The sequence below is a fragment of the Lissotriton helveticus genome, chromosome 7, assembly GCF_964261635.1.
Source record: "Lissotriton helveticus chromosome 7, aLisHel1.1, whole genome shotgun sequence".
Lineage (NCBI taxonomy): Eukaryota > Metazoa > Chordata > Amphibia > Caudata > Salamandridae > Lissotriton > Lissotriton helveticus.
Window position 1 is genome coordinate 253177731 of NC_136068.1, and position 18910 is coordinate 253196640.

At 41.8% G+C, this 18910-nt stretch overlaps 1 protein-coding gene across 3 annotated transcripts in view; it reads right to left on the minus strand.

Moving 5' to 3' along the window:
- Positions 1–18910, minus strand: part of UBE2V1 (ubiquitin conjugating enzyme E2 V1) — a 218502-nt gene that overhangs the window by 79794 nt on the left and 119798 nt on the right. For 2 of the 3 annotated variants that reach the window (XM_078652030.1, XM_078652031.1), the window contains exon 3: positions 9552–9677. The exons of the other annotated variant lie outside the window; for it this stretch is intronic. In XM_078652030.1, the coding sequence (XP_078508156.1) occupies positions 9552–9677 (126 nt within the window). The remainder of the gene's footprint in view (positions 1–9551; positions 9678–18910) is intronic. 3 annotated transcript variants of the gene reach the window in all.

An 18910-nucleotide genomic window follows, 5' to 3' on the forward strand; every position in this document is an offset into this window, starting at 1 on the left:
ATTGCAATAGATATTTAAGGTCAATAAACACAGAGGCCGAATGCAACTCAATGGAATAGTGGAACAGTCTGACACAATGGTTCTTCTCTCAAGGGATAGCAAGTAATCAGTGAGAACTCGCTTTAAATGAATTGAACGGAACAGATCAGATTGGAACTGGTACAATATCTGAAGTATGGAAAACAAAAGAATCATGTAACCAGACGTTTTCAGCGTTCTGGGTGTGGGGTAAGAGGGTGACTGCATAAGGCCCGCATCAGTAAACGTCAACCAGGAGGAGAGTTCTTGTATGCAATGGTTCCACCCCGGAATAAGAGCAGCTCAACAACGCAAGATCCAAATATACCCGTCTGATTCATCCATGCCAAATGTAATTCAACATTTCCTCAGGAATGGGATTAATCAAGGAATTATGATATTTCAACCTACACTATAAAGCAGCACAAAGAAACAAGGTTTGTTTTGAAAACTAGTTCCCTACATAAAACACTCATTGTGTTATGTTTTGCTATAGGCTAGTGGCACAGAGCACACAGTTTGAACCTTGTATATTGTGGCACAGATTGTCCAACTTAGAAACAGAAAAAAGAAATAGGCAGAGTGGAAGGCCTTTGAAAAGGAAGAGTCAAGTGTAACAGCAGCAGATTTCTGCATGCAGGACTTGGTAGACAACGGAGTTTGTGAGGGAGTATACTACCCAAGGTAAGGGTATTGGACTCATATTCTATATGTGTGGTATCCAGGTGTGCATGTCTTTAATGAAAGCTGAATGAAAAAGAATGAGGTAACCAAATAGCACTCATGATAAACTGACAATCAAAAACGTACTCATTCAGGGACTATGAAAGGGTTTGTTGCCTGGGTTTTGTGCACCGTTTCTCACATCCTCGTCTGGGTGTCTTGGTACTGCCATTGTTTAGTGGTCCTTCGATCCTTTCCATTATCAAAGCCACTCCCTAGAGCCCTCTTGACTCCCAAACTGTTGGCCCTTTCTAGTTCTGGTTCGACCTTGCTGGGTAAGACATCAAGAACACTCCCAAAACTCTCCCAACCTACATACTGATGAATAACAGGCCCTCGTCTACTTTAGCTCACCATTCAGGGAATCATGTGCAGCAACAGATGAAGGTGGTGGGGCTAAAGCTGCCTTACTGAGTTATCGTGCGTGTTTGGGACTTAGGCCCTATCCATTTACAGTTTTTTTATCTTTCCTTTATCCACATGCCACCTCTCTAATCTTCCGGACTAACAATACTACCATACATAGGTTCACTGATTGATGCCAAGTTATCTCCAATGGCGTTCAATACATTTTTTGGAAAGAATGTCAGCAGCTATCATGTGAACCCACAGAGCCTTATACTGTGGTGTTCTCTCTCAGATCAAGGCCAATTTCGATCCAACTGCTGTAAGGCCCCATCTGGCACGAACGGTGCGTTCCTTGCTTTCCTGGTGCGAATAGGTAGTTTATGATGTTCGTTAACCAGTACTTACTTCCTGTTCTCTTGTAAAGTGCTCTAATCCCTTTCGAATAAGTCAGCACCACATAACATTCCCAAACGGTCTACAACACTTCATGCTTATATGTAGTGATGTGGCCATATCGGAATCCCAGCACACATTCCAAATCTCAAGCCACTCACCCAAATACACATACATACATACATACATACATACATACATACATATATATATATTCACTGAAAAAACCATAGGTTATAAACCATATATAGTTAGGAATTAGCATTTAAAAAACCTTACTTTACTCACACAAAACCATTGAAATTCCATATATAGTTAGTTGTACTAACTATATATCGCGCACCCGCAATCCACTGCTGATCATGTCACATATTACATCATTCATGACATGGTCAGTGACATCACTGATGACATCACTGATGACATCTCAAATGACATCACTGATGACATCTCAAATGACATCACTGATGACATCACTGATGACATCTCAAATGACATCACTGATGACATCATTCATGTGATAATACGATGAACCTCTTCAGACTCTAATATAACCTTAGATACACTCAGTGTAAACACAGACTCACAGATTGTCACTCATCCATGAAGTTACACACACACCTAGTCAGTCATGCAAACAATCAATCACACCTCCATTTCCTTAACTATACAGTTAAACACACCTTACTTATTCAAACATATACTAAAACATATTTACTCACTTATACAATCCTGGATACAAGTTCACAATGATCCATACAGCCACTCACACATTCACTGGCTCTTATGCACAGTTATTTATATATGTCAACTCTCACATGTACTGTATTTTACATATGTACTTACTTTGACATGTAGCACTGAGATATCTATTCACTCACCAATACAGTCATGCACACAGTCAACCGCCCATACAGCTGTTTCCACATGCACTTTTGAACCCATACATCTATGCAGAGAGTCATACACCTCCCAGCCACCCATACACACTCTCAGTCTCCCATACAAATACTTGGGCAACCAATCAATAACCCATATAGTTAATCATATAGCTACTGATCAACACATGCAGCAGTTTACAGAACAACAGACATAATGATGCACAAATTAAGACAGTTTAGTCACTAACCCATGCACTCAGTGAGACACATTTATTCACTCACTCATACGGTCAGTCATGCACCTACTAAATCCTTTGTTCAGACACTTCTACATCCACTCATTCTTCAATATGTAAGACATATTTTAACTTTACAGAAACATACAGTCACTGGATGTTGTCATCAGTGATGTCATCAGTGATGTCATTTGAGATGTCATCAGTGATGTCATCAGTGATGTCATTTGAGATGTCATCAGTGATGTCATCAGTGATGTCACTGACCATGTCATGAATGATGTAATATGTGACATGATCAGCAGTGGATTGCGGGTGCGCGATATATAGTTAGTACAACTAACTATATATGGAATTTCAATGGTTTTGTGTGAGTAAAGTAAGGTTTTTTAAATGCTAATTCCTAACTATATATGGTTTATAACCTATGTTTTTTTCAGTGAATTTTCAAGGTTTTGTAAATGCTAATTCCTAACTATATATGGTCTATAACCTATGTTTTTTTCAGTGAATATTATATATATAAATATATATATATATATATATATATATATATATATATAATATATATATATATATATATATAACATTTCTATGGCAAAATGAAACCCCTTATTTTGTTCCTTTTCAAATTAAATGTTTTAAGTGTTACCACTTTATTCCAATCAAGATGACTTGAGGTGTGCCATACTTTTGTCATAAGTAAGACTGTTAGCGTTCTAGTTGTTCTTTAAAACACTCTGGGACATTCTGTCACTGGGCTATAGTTGGGCTACATCTGGCTGATATTTGGGCTACATTTGTTTTTTTTTGTCTCTGCCGGCCATCTTTGGGCTACATTGGGCTTCATTGGGCTTCATTGGGCTACATTGGGCTACATTTGGGCTCCAACATATATATAGCCCAATGTAGCCCAATATATATTTTTCAAAGTTAATTTTCGTAAAAACCACTGGAGCATATATCTTGAGACATAGCAAAGGCACATCGGGCTACCAGTCCCTACAATTTTGCCAAGTTTCGTGGAAATCCATTCAGCCGTTCGAGCTAAAAGTGAGTCCAACCGCCCTATGGAAAACTCAATGTTAAAACCATGTTTTGGGACCCCCCTTTTTTCTCGGCCCCCGCTTGACGAAACCCCCCCAAATTTTCAGGGGCTGCTCAGAAACAAAATGTTCCATTTTCCAGAAAATTTCAGCCAATTCCGTCCTCAAACGCCAAAGTTATTCAACATAGAATTTTCAAAAATCCCATAGGAAAAAAATCCTAACTATATATACCTACTGGCGACCGCCAGTAGGTAATATATATATATACACACATATATACACACATATATACACACACATACACACACACACATATATATATATATATATATATATATATATTCACTGAAAAAACCATAGGTTATAGACCATATATAGTTAGGAATTAGCATTTACAAAACCTTATTTTACTCACACAAAACCATTGAAATTCCATATATAGTTAGTTGCACTAACTATATATCGCGCACCCGCAATCCACTGCTGATGATGTCACATATTACATCATTCATGACATGGTCAGTGACATCACTGATGACATCACTGATGACAACATCCAGTGACTGTATGTTTCTGTAAAGTTAAAATATGTCTTACATATTGAAGAATGAGTGGATGTATAAGTGTCTGGATGAAGGATTTAGTAGGTGCATGACTGACTGTATAAGTGAGTGATTAAATGTGTCTCACTGAGTGCATGGGTTAGTGACTAAACTGTTTTAAATTGTGCATCATTGTGTCTGTTGTTTTGTAATCTGATGCATGTGTTGATCATTAGCTATATGACTAACTATATGGGTTATTGATTAGTTGCCCAAGTATTTGTATGTGAGACTGAGTGTGTGTGTGTGGGTGTCTGGGAGGTGTATGACTCTTTACATAGATGTGTGAGCAGTTGATTCACTAGATTTATGGGTTCAAAAGTGCATGTGGAAACAGCTGTATGGGCGGTTGACTGTGTGCATGAGTGTATTGGTGAGTGAATGGATATCTCAGTGCTACATGTCAAAGTAAGTACATATGTAAAACACAGTACATGTGATAGTTGACATATATAAATAACTGTGCATAAGAGCCAGTGAATGTGTGAGTGGCTGTATGGATTATTGTGAACTTGTATCAGGGATTGTATAACAGAGTAAATATGTGTTATTATATGTTTCAATAAGTAAGGTGTGTATAACTATATAGTTGAGGAAATGGAGGCGTGATTGATTCTTTGCAAGACTGACTAGGTGTGTGAGTAACTCCATGGATGAGTGACAGTCTGTGAGTGTCTGTTTACACTGAGTGTATCTAAGGTTATATTAGAGTCTGAAGAGGTTCATCGTATCATCACATGAATGAGGTCATCAGTGATGTGATCAGTAATGTCAAATGAGATGTCATTTGAGATTATCATTTGAGATGTCATCAGTGATGTCATCAGTGATGTCATCAGTGATGTCACTGACCATGTCATGAATGATGTAATATGTGACATCATCAGCAGTGGATTGCGGGTGCGCGATATATAGTTAGTGCAACTAACTATATATGGAATTTCAATGGTTTTGTGTGAGTAAAATAAGGTTTTGTAAATGCTAATTCCTAACTATATATGGTCTATAACCTATGGTTTTTTCAGTGAATTTTCAAGGTTTTGTAAATGCTAATTCCTAACTATATATGGTCTATAACCTATGTTTTTTTCAGTGAATTTCATAGGTTTTTCAATAGCAAATCTTTATAGTTTTAAAAAATAATAAATTTTAAATCGAATTTTATATTGTATAATTGTCATTTTTTTTTTTTTTATTCTTTTTGGTGCGCTCCCGGGGCGCGGACCGGTGAACGCACGGGTAAGCACAATATTGCGGCGCGCCCCGGGGCGCGTACTGATGAGCGTCCCGATAGCGCTATTGCCGCGAAAGAAAACAACATCGTGACGTATTGCGTAGCCGCCACGCCTTGCGTCATAAGACACGTATCGCGTAGCCGCGGGATGTGTCTTACGACGCACCGCGTAAGCGCACCCGGAAGCGCATACGATCGCGCAACGTAAACGCCCTGATGCGCTTACGAAACACGCCCCGGGATGCGCCCCGGGGCGCGTAGCGTAAGCGCGTCAAACCATGTGACTTTAAAATAACACTTTTCATTGGTTCAGAACTTTTTTTTTCCCAAATTGTGTGGAACCCACCCATTTCTCTCACTATTGCTTTGTACTTGGAGAGAGCAAGAGCTGTTCTGTGTACTGTGTTCATCTCCTACTTTTCTGATCTACAGCAATGGCTGCAAGAGAGTCATCCAGCAGTGATTCAGACGGATTTTTAGATGAGGACCCTCCTCAGCAGAAGAAAAAAACCCATTTCATCTGGAAATTCTATGACATCCCTGAAGGACAAAAAAAAGTAAACGCTCCAAAAGTAACCTGCAAAATATGTGGTAGTAGTTTATCCAGAGGCAATCCTCTGAAAAAATATAGTTTTGGAAATGCTAATTTAATCAGGCATGTGAAAAGAAGACACCCTAACAACTTTGCCAGGGAGAGTGTCAGAGAGCTGGCACGGAATTTACCCACAGATGGCGGCAGCACCTCCACTGGTGGAGCAACACCTTCGGGACCACCCCGTGGAAGAATGGTCCCTAACATTCAGCCGGTGTTTGCAGGCATCAAATTTCTGTGCACGGAGTGTGACAAACTGCTCTGCTATGGGGAGCAGAGTGTTGAGCTCATTGCCATAAAGAAACAGCAACACCGCTGCCCTGCCAGTCCCTAAATTTTCAATTTTTTTTGCTCCTGTTAAGCAGTTTTGGAATCCCCGTTTTTGTTTTTCCCCTGACAAAAATCCAAAAAAATATAAAATCGTTTTAAAAAGTCTAAAAAAATATAAAACAACAAAAACAAAAAAAAAGTTTTCAGAACTACCTCCAATTTATAAAAAAATGCTATTTTATTTTTTTTAAAAAGTCTGTCATTTTTTATCTCCATAGTACGCTCCCCCGAACGCTCCCCGGTGCGCATACCGGGCGCTCCCCCCGCGAAAATCGATTTTTTTTTTTACCCGCGGGACCCTTTTATGGCCCCCACATCAAAACTAGGGGGTCAGGGGGGTGTACCCTGCCCCCTTTTGCTCATTTCCCCCTTTGATTTTTGCCACCTCTTGTGTCTCAATCCTACCGAGACACAAGATGGCGGCCGCTGCGGACTGTTTCGAATGTTTACAGACACCCGAGAACCAATCAGCTTGCCGTGCGCAAGTCGCGTGGCGCGCCCGGAGCGCTCCCCGGTACGCGCACCGGGGCGCGGCTCTAGATATATCTTTTTTTAAACCTAATTTACTCAAAATTCACAGGAGCACATATCTTGAGACCTAGCAAAGGCACATCGGGCAAACAATATCTACAATTTTGCCAAGTTTCGTGGAAATCCATTCAGCCGTTCGGGCTAAAAGTGAGGCCAACCGCCCTATGGAAATTAACATGGGAAAAACACGTTTTGGGACCCCCCTTTTTTCTCAGCCCCCCCTTGACAACCCCCCCCCCAAATTTTCAGTTGCTGCTCAGAAACAAAATGTTCCATTTTCCTGAAAATTTCAGCCAATTCCGTCCACAAACGCCAAAGTTATTAGACATAGAATTTTCAAAAATCCCATAGAGAAAAAATCCTAACTATATATACCTACTGGCGACCGCCAGTAGGTAATATATATATCAGGGGCATGATGCTTTATGTAACTTCTATAATAAAATACTGACGTATGATATTAAGGAAGCATACAGTGGGGAACAATAGACTACTGTGCATTATAGGGGGTATTCGGTCTGGTGGCTTAGTGGACGAATGCATCCACTGTAGGAGCCTGTGGTCACAGGTTCAAATCCCAGTGGGTCCATTCAGCCTTTCATCCTTCTGAGGTCGATAAAAAAGAGTACCACTGAGTTGGGTAAAAATAAACATCCGTTATTAGGCACCAAGATACCCTTGGGTGAAAGCACGCTTTACAAATAAATACACAGTATGTTGCTGGAAGACAATACAAGATGAAGTACATCAAAATAGGATTTTCAAAGTTGAAATTCTAAAATTATTTTAGAACATATTTACAACTGCATTTCCTAAACCTGCATTACAGGATTAAGAATTCTGCACATAATCACACAATATGCAATCATGCGCTGAGGCCAGGATTCCAACCTAAGTTGCAATGTCGACAGCTTAGACAATAGACCACGTCTACCATTAGGGAGCAGTCTTAGGCCTGCTGCTAGATGCAAGGGGATGCATGAATGATGTAATACCAGAAACAAAAGTATGACAGTTAAGCCGGTCATTGGAAAGAGGAATGTTTAAGGAAGAGAAGCATTTTCACTATATTAGTTGGGCTTTGTGCAGTTTGTAAGCAGCACCCACAAGATGAGCGTAATTTTAAAAGGATTGACCTTTAGGCACCATACATCTCATACAAGTGAAGTAGATTAATGATGATACATACATTAAGCAAGAGAACAAAGTGTAAAATATCACAGAATCAGATATTGTTTTCCATTTTTAACTTACTGATGATGAACTAAGACCGAAAAGATAGTATACCTAGATGTTGGGTTTAACGATCACTTAATTTTCGTGAAATTTAATAATGAACTTAGTTTTAACAAGTATTCTGGAATGTTTGAATGCAATATTAAGTTCTCCTGTAGCAAAATTTTCGATGCAGAACCCTGATTTAAGAAGTAGTTCAAGAACTCTGCTTCAATTATTTCAGGGTTGGTTACCACTACAATCATTTTTATGTGTTCCAAATGATATTGAAAGGCAATGCAAGTTGGAAATCTATTAAATCTCAACAGAACTGTTTACTTCAAAGCACTTTATGACCAACTAAACAACAGTGAACACAAATGGCACTAAGCTACACTCCTGCTTTGCAATCAATGTATAATAAACGTTGGGCAATATTTTCCAGAAAAACAAGACTTTAACAAAAAAACACATGAAGTAATTAAATTAATTTATGTATAGTAGTGCTCCTCCTAAGTCTGACCATCATACTTGTTGCTCATTCACTACTCAAGTCCAAAGTACAAATATTGTCATTTCACCGTTGGCTTGAGAGATCACTTACCTTAAATTTACAAATAGTTTGTTTAAAAAATATCCTTTATTTCATATCTATTCTTACCAAATACCTTAATAAAACAGAAAATTTACTTTTGCAGATTACACTATCCCTAGCAAACATTTTTTGTAAAGCATAAGCATTCAACAATTCATAAGAGTAGTTTTTTATGGAAGGGTCATTCCTCATCTGCAACAAATTTCAAGTTCTTCATGGCAAAACAAACTTCACCTTTGCAACTCTATACCAGCTAAATAGCCTGGACCATCATACGGAGATACAAATATACTAACTGATTAATCTTCCCAAAGCAATTATCAATTAATCTACTGCCATACTAACTGATTAATCTTCCCAAAGCAATTATCAATTAATCTACTGCCATATAATCTGCATTATTTAACAAGTCAAAGCATCATCTGTATAAGGTAAATGGAAGCAGTTTGTGCTACAGAAATAGAAATTTCAGAAATAAAGCATCACAATAAGGTTTGAACCCTGCGAAGGCAACACAGGGGAAAAAGTCTATATAGCACTTTAAAGATCCCGTCTATGTCTAGCACAATCAATTGCGATAAGAGTTGTCTAACGTAGATCCAGAAGGGCAGATACACGTCAGGTTTTCTGGACATTCATGATTAACAAAATGTATAAATTATTCTGAAAAATGCAACTCATTTACATCGATAATCTGGCCTACTGAAAAAATACGCCACTGATTTATGAAATAACTTTTTTTTAAATGAAACTTAAATCTGGACATTTTATAGAGGGATTTGATTCAAGTAAAATAAAACTTACCGCTCCGTTAGAACTATTTACGCCACTCATATTTATTTTTGTTACAAATCTTGCAAAAGGAGGTAATTCTGGATATTTCGGCCCACATTCTACTTTAAGGCTGTATATTCTGTTTTCATAAATTGTCTGAAAGGAAATGATGGAACCTGAAATGAATATGTCAACAAGCAATATTTATTGCTGTCAAATTTCAAGCAAAATCCCAATCCATGATCATAGGCCTCTAAGAGTTAACAGTTTATCTCAAAATGTTGTGAAACATAAAAATATCGTATTTAGCAATTTAAAAAAATCTAACACATGCTAATGGTTACTTATCTGTAAAATGTTCACTATCACCTATTCCAGATAAAGGACAGAAACTACTTCGATCTCAGCAAAAGCCGCCATTTCAATCCAATTGCAAAAGGTGCAGGATTTTGTGTAGAAAGTTGAGGATAGGGATTGCGAGGCTGCATACAACCTATGGCAGTTGTTATAGGTATGCAACTTATTTTCTCCTTCGTTATGGAATATTGCGTAGAGAGATCTGCTCAGACTAAAGTAAAATTATCCAGAGGGAGAACATCATTCATGGTCTCATGACAAACCAATAGGGCAGACGTTCTTAGGTCATAATGTGAATATGAAACTGGAGATAACTTTCATGGAAAGATTGTTTCAATACACATTGAAATAAGATACATACAGCTGTCATCTCAAAATGAATTCACTTGTTCAATTGACTCAAAAGTACTATTATGGGTGTGTGAAGACTGTTCCGACGAGCATATCTGATAGGGAATGGAATGCCTAATAGAAAGTGAATGATAAATATGGAAATTAGAATAAAATACTTCAGAACAAAAGTCTAAATGTGTTCCCCAGACAACAGCAGAACAAACTGAGTGCAAAACTTTGAAATGAGGACATAATTTGACAAATGTAAACAATGAATCATATGAAAAATAAAGCCATCTTTTCAATAAATAATATTAAATCTCATGTATGGATGAGTCAACAGGAAAAGTCCATTAACTTTGTTGAATATTGAACTGTGCCGACAATATTTACATAATCAGTATCAATCAAGTTTAGATAGGTAAACTAAGAAAATATTTATCAAGAAATCTCGGACTACTGGTTAGTCGCACATCATTCGGCCCTGTACAAGGTAAATCTACTGTAAGCTAAAGCCCTAGCTCACAAACAAATGTTATCAGATACAATTATAGCGCTTCCTTTTTCAGAAATCCTCACACAATTAGTAAAGGAATTCAATTCCGAACTACAAGTTCCACGTGATGAATCTTTCAAACCTCTAGACAAGAGGAATGTCTGCTCCAATAAAAATCTTTTTTAAATATGGTTTGATCAGACAGAATTGCAAGTATTCCCAATCGAACCTTTTAGCAATAAAATAATATCAACTTGAAAGCACTAAGAGAAGAACTGAGAAATATGAAAATATCTGAATGTGAGGGAAGAAAATGTAAGGACAAATATCTTGCAGTCTTTTGCCTCACAATCCAGAATACATTGGGATCTCACTGTGCACAATGAACTATATGTTAAAGTTAACAAGAGTGGCACCAGAAAACATGGTTAAAACCATTCAAGGATTGGACTTTAACCCAGAAGGTAAGACTTTGAACTGGTGAATATTCCCCATTACAAACCTGAGATATTGCCAGTGGTTCTTGTTCTTCAGAATATGGAAATGGGCATCAGATCACCAGATCTACAGTCTCCCTTTAACAGCACTAAAGTCACTTCCTGCAACTTTGTCATTTTGAATGTTTTAGTCTTCACAGGCTTGTACAAATAACTTTAGATCAAGAGGATGCAGAATCAACATGGCACACAGAGCAAGACCTCTCAACAATATTGGCAGAATCCAGAAAAAATATTGAAGTGAAAGAGGAATTAGAGTACTCTTTCCCGATCCTCGGGAATAGTAATGCCCCAGACACAAAACAGGTTCACAGACATAGGGAGTGACATCCCAGGAAGAGTGCTGCAGGCTAGTAATCCCATCCCTTCCCCCACATCAATAACAGCATGGCAGTGATCAGTCGATAAAATATTCATCACGGCACAGAGAAGAAGGAGCGATCTAGTCCTTAAGCCCCAGCCAGCGTTCTGATGGGGAGAAAAATGAGTTTGGACAAATTATGGTCCTTGCTGGACCAGGCTCTTTTTGTACAGTTATCCTCAAAGTTATTGCCTTCCTCTGCCTATTTTTGTGACCTTTTTGTTGGCTTTAGGACTCTGGGTAGTTTACCACTGCTAGCCAGTGCTAAAGTGCATGTGCTCTCTCCTCTAGACATGGTAGGTTTAGTGTATACAGGTTTTGGCATATTTGATTTACTTGCAAGTCCCTTGTAAAGTAGTATCCCATATACCTAGGGTTTGTCAATTAAATGCTACTAGTGGGCCTGCAGCATTGCTTATGCCACATACACAAGTAGCCTTTCAAACCTGTCTCAGGCCTGCAACCGAAGGGCCTGTGTACACAGTTACTGCCACAAACTTGCTATTTAAAACTACTCGCCAAACAAACTCCCCTTTCATTACACATAGGTCACCCCTAAGGTAGGCTCTAGGTAGCCCTATGGGCAGGGCACTGTGTAAGTAAATGGTAGGACATGCACCTGTATATGGGGCATTTCCTGCCAGTGAAAAACAGCCTATTTTGTTTCTCACTGCTGTGAGGTCTACACCTCTCACAGGCTAACATAAGGAATTCCCTTATGTATTTTTAAGTGGTTATTTCCGATCAGAAAGGAGTGGTGTTGCCATGTTTGGTATGTAAAGAATAGTGGTGATAAATCCTGCCTACTGGTATAGTTGGACTTTACAATTAGTATTTTAGAAATGCCACTTTCAGCAAGTGGGCATTTCGCTGTGCTTATGACTGCTTTGCAGCCAGATTCCAAAACACGTCTGTCATTTGGTGACAGCAACACTTGGTGCATACTTTCCAGACAGCCACAAAACATCAAGGGCTGGGTGTGACAGGGGATACATCTGCATTCATCTGCACACTGATAAACGTCCTGGGCTCTAAGAAGTTCTTCACACTTCACATTTGTATAGGTTTTGTCCTGCCCTCACACAAAAGGCTGATTTACCTCCCCACTGATCGTCTGGAGCCAGGGCGGGGTTTGAAAGGGATTGCTGCACACTTCTAATGGTTCATTTGAAGTCACCCCTTGATGTAAGACAATTTTGAGTAGAAATATTGGAGCTCTGACCCCATGTTTACAGACACTGCATGGGACATGTAACCAGATGCTGCTTGCTCAAGAAACTGCACACTGCCCGAGGGCTGCTGTGCTACCGGGAGGAACCGTCATTTGGAACACCTGATTTGTTGTGATGACCTGCTGCTAGCTGGGTTGCTTGAGGGACGGTCACTCTGAAATCTGCCTTATGCCCTGGCCTGCTTATCTCTGTGGCCTAGTGTCTCCAAGGGCTTGTTGGCTTGCCCCATTAGTTGGGTTGCCACTCTGTGATCCCGCAACCACACTCTGGGAGCTGCGGATGAATGCTCCATTCCTGGCAACCAGCGCATGGTGAGCGCTTCATTTCCCGGCAGAGCATGTGGAGCACTTCAGTCAGTGGAAATCTGAGGTGCTGGCACTTTTACCAGAGGCTACAAGCGGGTAACAGCCATTACATCGCGGATGTTACCCCGCATGCCATTACAACGCAAGCATTACTATGCATGCGATGTAAAAACAAAATGCGTAGTAAAGACTACGCGTTGTTACAACACGTGATTTTACCACGCATACCTTTACAACAAATTTTGTTGTAAAGGTATAAATGGAAAAACTATATGCGCTGTTAAAAAAATAGGCAATCCACGTTGTTGCGAGGAAACAGAGGCTCTTCTCTTTCCTCACAACAAGGTGCATTACCCCTCAGACGACCAGAAAGAAGCAGGAACCACGAGGAGAAACAGGTAAGGGGGATTGGGCCTGGGGTGGGGGTTACTATTTTAGGATAAAATGAGGTGGGGGTTGTGCAAGGTCATGTTTTAAGGTAGGCAGAGGATTGGGGGTCAACGGGAGGGTTGTGCAAGGGTAGTGTTTTAGGGTAGGGAGAGGACTGAGTGTAGGGGGGATGGTCGTGCAGGGTAGTGATTTAGGGTAGGGTCAGGGTAGTATTTTAAGGTAGGGAGCAGACTGGTGAGGGTCGTGCAGGGGTAGTGTTTCAGGGTAACTTGAGGATTGGGGTCGGGGGAGGGTCGTGCAGGGGTGTGTTTTAGGGTAGGGAGAGCACTGGGGGTTCGAGTGGAGGGTCGTGCAAGTGTAGTGTTTTAGGGTAGGGAGAATATTGGACTCATGGGTGGTGCAGGGGTAGTGATTTATGGTTGGGAAAGGATTGGGGTCGTGCAGGGGCAGTGATTTAGGGTAGGGAAAGGATTGGGGTCGTGCAGGGGTAGTAATTTGGGGTTTAGGGTAGGGAGATGATTGGGGTCAGGGAGGGTCGTGCAGGGTTAGTGATTTAAAGGGGAAAGGGTCATGCAGGCGTAGTGTTTTAGGGTAGGGTCGGGGGTCGTGCAGGGCAGTGTTGTAGGAAGAGGACTGGGTCGGAGGAGGGTCATGCAGGGGTAGTGATTTAGAGCTCAGGGTAGGGAAAGGTCTGGGGCTCGGGGGGAGGGGGGTCATGCAGGTGTAATGATTTAGGGTTTAGGGTAGAGTAACTTTCCTTAGAGACTTTTACCAAGTGTATGCATTTACCATGCATGGCATTGCTTTGTAATGGCATGCGAGGTAAAGAGGGATATGGCGCAGCAGCGAGAGAAGCCCCAGGGAGGATGCACTGGCAGCCGCCAGCTCTGTACTGCCTTTGTTGCCTAGATACTGTGTACCAAAGCTGGTGTGGCCCAGGGAAGTATGGAAAATGCTACTTACCAGTATGCATCTGTTCTTGGCATGTAGAGCTGTAGATCCGCATACTTTTGCATAGATCGCCATCTGGTGTTGGGCTCGGATGTTTGCACTTAGTTATTGTAGAAGTCTTTGTAGTCACGAAATAGGAGACTCCTCCTTTGGTTAGAAGTGAGCATGGACATCGACTTCATCCTTAGATTGTTTTGCCATGAAGGTGATGATGGAGTTAGTTAGAAATAGAAAGATGTCCATGTGTAATGTATCTAAGTAAGATAGTATTGAAACACAAGTGTTCGGGGAGGCGATGGGCGTATGCGGATCTACACCTCTACATGCCAAGAACAGATCCATACTGATAAGTAGCATTTTCCGTTCAAGGCATATGAGCTGTAGAACGCATACATTTGCATAGATTATACAGCAGTTCCCCTGTTAGCGGTGGCTACCTGCATGCATTGCAGTCATTTGAAAACGTTTTCTTAGTACAGCCTAGCCCACATTAGCTTGTTGTTTTGCTTGCACATCTACACAATAGTGTTTTGTGAAAGTTTATGGTGTAGACCACGTTGCTGCTTTGCAAATGTTATCCATGGGGACGTTTCCTAAGAATGCCATGGATGCCCCTAGCTTGCGTGTGGAATGTGCTCTAGGGGGAATGAATAATGTACGCTTTGCTTTTTGGTAGCATATTTGAATGCATTGAACGATCCACCTGGCAATTCCAGCTTTTGATATTGGATTGCCTTTATGTGGTGGTGAGAAAGCTACAAATAGTGGTTTAGTTTTCCTGAAACTTCTTGTCCTTTCAATGTAGTAAAGAATATCTCTTTTGACATCAAGCATACGAAGAGCTCATTCTGCTACTGAGTCTGGCTGAGGAAGAAAGACTGGGAGCTCAACAGACTGGTTAAGGTGAAAGTCCGAAATCACTTTAGGTAAGAATTTAGGGTTCGTCCTAAGAACCACTTTGCTGTGATGTATTTGAAAAAATGGATCTTGTATGGTTAATGTCTGGAGTGCACCCACTCTTCTGAGAGATGTGATGGCCACTAGGAAAGCTACTTTCCACGTGAAGAGCTGTAACTCACATTTATGTAAAGGTTCAAATGGGGGACCCATGAGCCTAGTAAGGACAATGTTTAGATTCCATACTGGAGAGGGACTATCCTTTTAAGGCCTTCCATGAAATCTTTGACGGGAGGTACCCTAAACAACGACAAGTGTTGTATGTTTTGCAAGCAAGCTGCTATAGCAGCAATATGTAATCGTATGGATGTGTATGCCAGATTACATCTTTGTAGATGCAGAAGATAACAGATAATATTTTGAGTTGAAGTATCTAGTGGATTGATTGTGTTGTTATTGTAGTAAACAATGAATATTTTCTATTTAGCTGTATAGCATGATCTAGTGGTAGGATGTCTAGCTTCTTTAATAACGTTCATGCAGTCTGATGGAAGATTGAGGTAACATAACTAAGATTTCAGGAGCCAGATCGATAGGTTCGGTTACGCTCCTTGAGGAGCTTTGGGGAAAGGTGCAACTTTTGGTGTGGGACAGAGTTCCAGTAGTGTTGTGAACCATTGTTGTCGGGAACATGTTGGCGCGACTAGGATCATTGTAAGAGACTGTTTGAGTTTGCGCACCAGTAATGGAAGAAGTGGGAGAGGCAGAAAAGCGTAGGCAAATCTGCCTGACCAATTCATCCATATTGCATTGCATTTGGACAATGGGTGTGGATAACTGGAGGCGAAGTTTGGGCATTTTGTGACACAGCGGATTTACCCGGCGACTCGTGAACTGCTTTTTGAAAGCGGACTCCAGGACTTGCTGCTCGGACCCACTAGCATTGCCCAGTTTCCAGCAACTGTTCGCCGGACCCGCTCTGCGGGTCCCGCAGCACAAGGACTCCACTGGGGTGTGGGTGGCAGCGCTACAGGGCTGCGAGCGTGACGCCAGGGACTCCAACAACCAGGAGTCCATGCGAGGCCAACACCTGACACCTGGCCCGCTCTCCCTGTCAGCCACGCCCCCAGCGTACACGTATATAGACAGACTAAGACCCCGGGACGCGCGCGGAGCGAAGCCCGGGCAAAGGGCGGGCCGTTTGAGGCCATTCGAGGACCTGAGAGACCGGGACCGGGCCACCCCCCTGGTCGGGACCATTACACCATCCCACTTGTCACACCCCTTGACCACACAGACCCAGAGATGAGTACCAGGGAAACAAGGAGCAAATCCACACAGGCTGCGGCTGGTACTGCCAAAGGTACCATCGATAATTATTTCGTCAAAGCAGGATCACTTCTGATAGATGAGATTGCTGTACTCGAAAGACGTATCTCCCAAGAAATCAATTGGGTAAGGAGATCAATGGGTCCACTGGCTCTGGCTAAAACACCTGAAGGAAGGCCAGAACTTCACACTTCCATCCATGAGGGTTCAGGGCTAAATCAGTCAGTTATTAACCCAGACCTTACCATGGAGGCCTTAAATGATCTTGAGGATATGAGCCTAATGACTCTACCAACGGGCCAAATACCACCTAACCCACCTAACCCACTCCTGATCCCTAGCCAGGACTCTGCCATAGTCTCCATCAGTGAGAACACCGCCGATCGCTCAAGGGGAGTAAAGGAAGGGGCAATTCCAAAAAGGAAGAAAGGGGGGCAAACTAAAGGAGGGTGCAAGCCAAAAACATCTAAGCCCAACCCCCAAAAGGACGCTGCTAGTTCTGGTGCCAATATCTCCGGCCAATCATCCAAGATTAGTGCAGATGCCCCACCTATTGTTATCGTACCGACGGACACATCACCTCAGTCCACTAACATCTCTATGGAATCCTCTAGCGAGGACATTACACTCGCAGATATAGGTACATTGTTTAGGTCACTCTTAAGCCCCCTCGAAGCCCGGCTGATAAAGATCGAAGCCAGGTTGGTCAACATTGGAAAATCTACAGTCCAATTGGCAGACAGTCTCAAAAGAGAAACTGAGGGAGCCAAAGGGGCGTTAGACCAAAAGCTTAAAAAGAGCGTTGACTCCACAAATATAAGGAAGAAAACTGGCCCAGCCATTCCTCACCATACACAACACAAACCCAACCTAAATAAGACTCCACAACCTATGGCCACTGCAAACAAAACCGCTTTACCAACACAAACTCAGGCACTGGTACTTCCATCCTCAAACATATCTGTAAACCCCAAAAATAACGCTAATCCCTCTGACAAAACACAAAGCGATCCAAAACCCGTAGATAATATGCAAAATAATCTCCGCAAAATCAAACCTACAAATCTACCACCTGAGGCGTCCCCCTATACAGTGATCCTGGTGGGTGTCCCCGAACTATTACCCACTGCCACAGAGACGACTGCCTCACTCAAGAACAAAGTTATTAACTGGTTGTCTATATATAGACCTCTTCCGCAAGGCACAACCAGCGATGTTCTTATGGTGAGACGTGTCGCCTGGGTGGGTAATCTGAGAAAAACATTAGAGGTGACTGCGTTGTAGTCAGTTTCAGAGAACCAAGGACAGCCTCCTACATCTGCAGCTGGGGTCTTGATGACCAAGGGAGCAACATCCAGTCTCTCCCTCTCTCATTCTTTTACCCATCAAGCATGTATACAATAGAAGATCCAAGATGGGGGTATCACCAAGAATTATTGGGAGATTAATTGTGTTGGAAGGAGGGAGCCTCATTATCATAGGAGCTTTGTGCCCGAATACTTACCTATACATGGTGATGAAGAGGGCTGGGAGAATAGCACTAGGAGGAGGGGTGAATGGGGTGGCAGAACAAGAGGAGTCCCAGGGCCACACAGAATGCACCACCTAGCTTACTTCCCCACTTCTAACAGGTACAGCAGCCTGGAAACGGTTGACTGACTGCTAGAGACGAAAGTCAGGGGTTGGCACCAATTTTACCTAATAGATGGCTGTGAGGACAGATTTAACTACCGTGAACGAGCCCAGCCCTTAGAAGAATTAACAACTGCTCCCAATGAACTCAGTCACTGCCAAGACCCTGGTAACCCTATAACAGATACATTGGGAAACAGGAGTAACTTAGGGGCTGGACAGGGGGAATTATTACAACACCCAACGGTAAATTCTGCCGCAAAAGAAAACAGCCACTCTAATACTGAGACACTACCCCCAAGACTTCCAACATTCAACATGATTTCATGGAATGTAGCTGGGCTTGGCAATAAAATGGATTGCTTGGAGTGGCTGTCTTTCATTAGCTCAAAAAGCATCTGCATCTTCCAGGAAACCTGGGCAAGAGAGGAGTACACATGCCCAGGGTTCGCAGGGTTCTCCAAATACGCCAAATGGGGGGAAGGGGACGACCGTCGGGGGGGAAGGGGACGACCGTCAGGTGGGTTGGCAACTTTGGTTGCCTCCCATCTAGGCTGTCAGGCCAGGTGCTTAACTGTCGACTCTGAAGATATTTTACCTGTCCTGTTA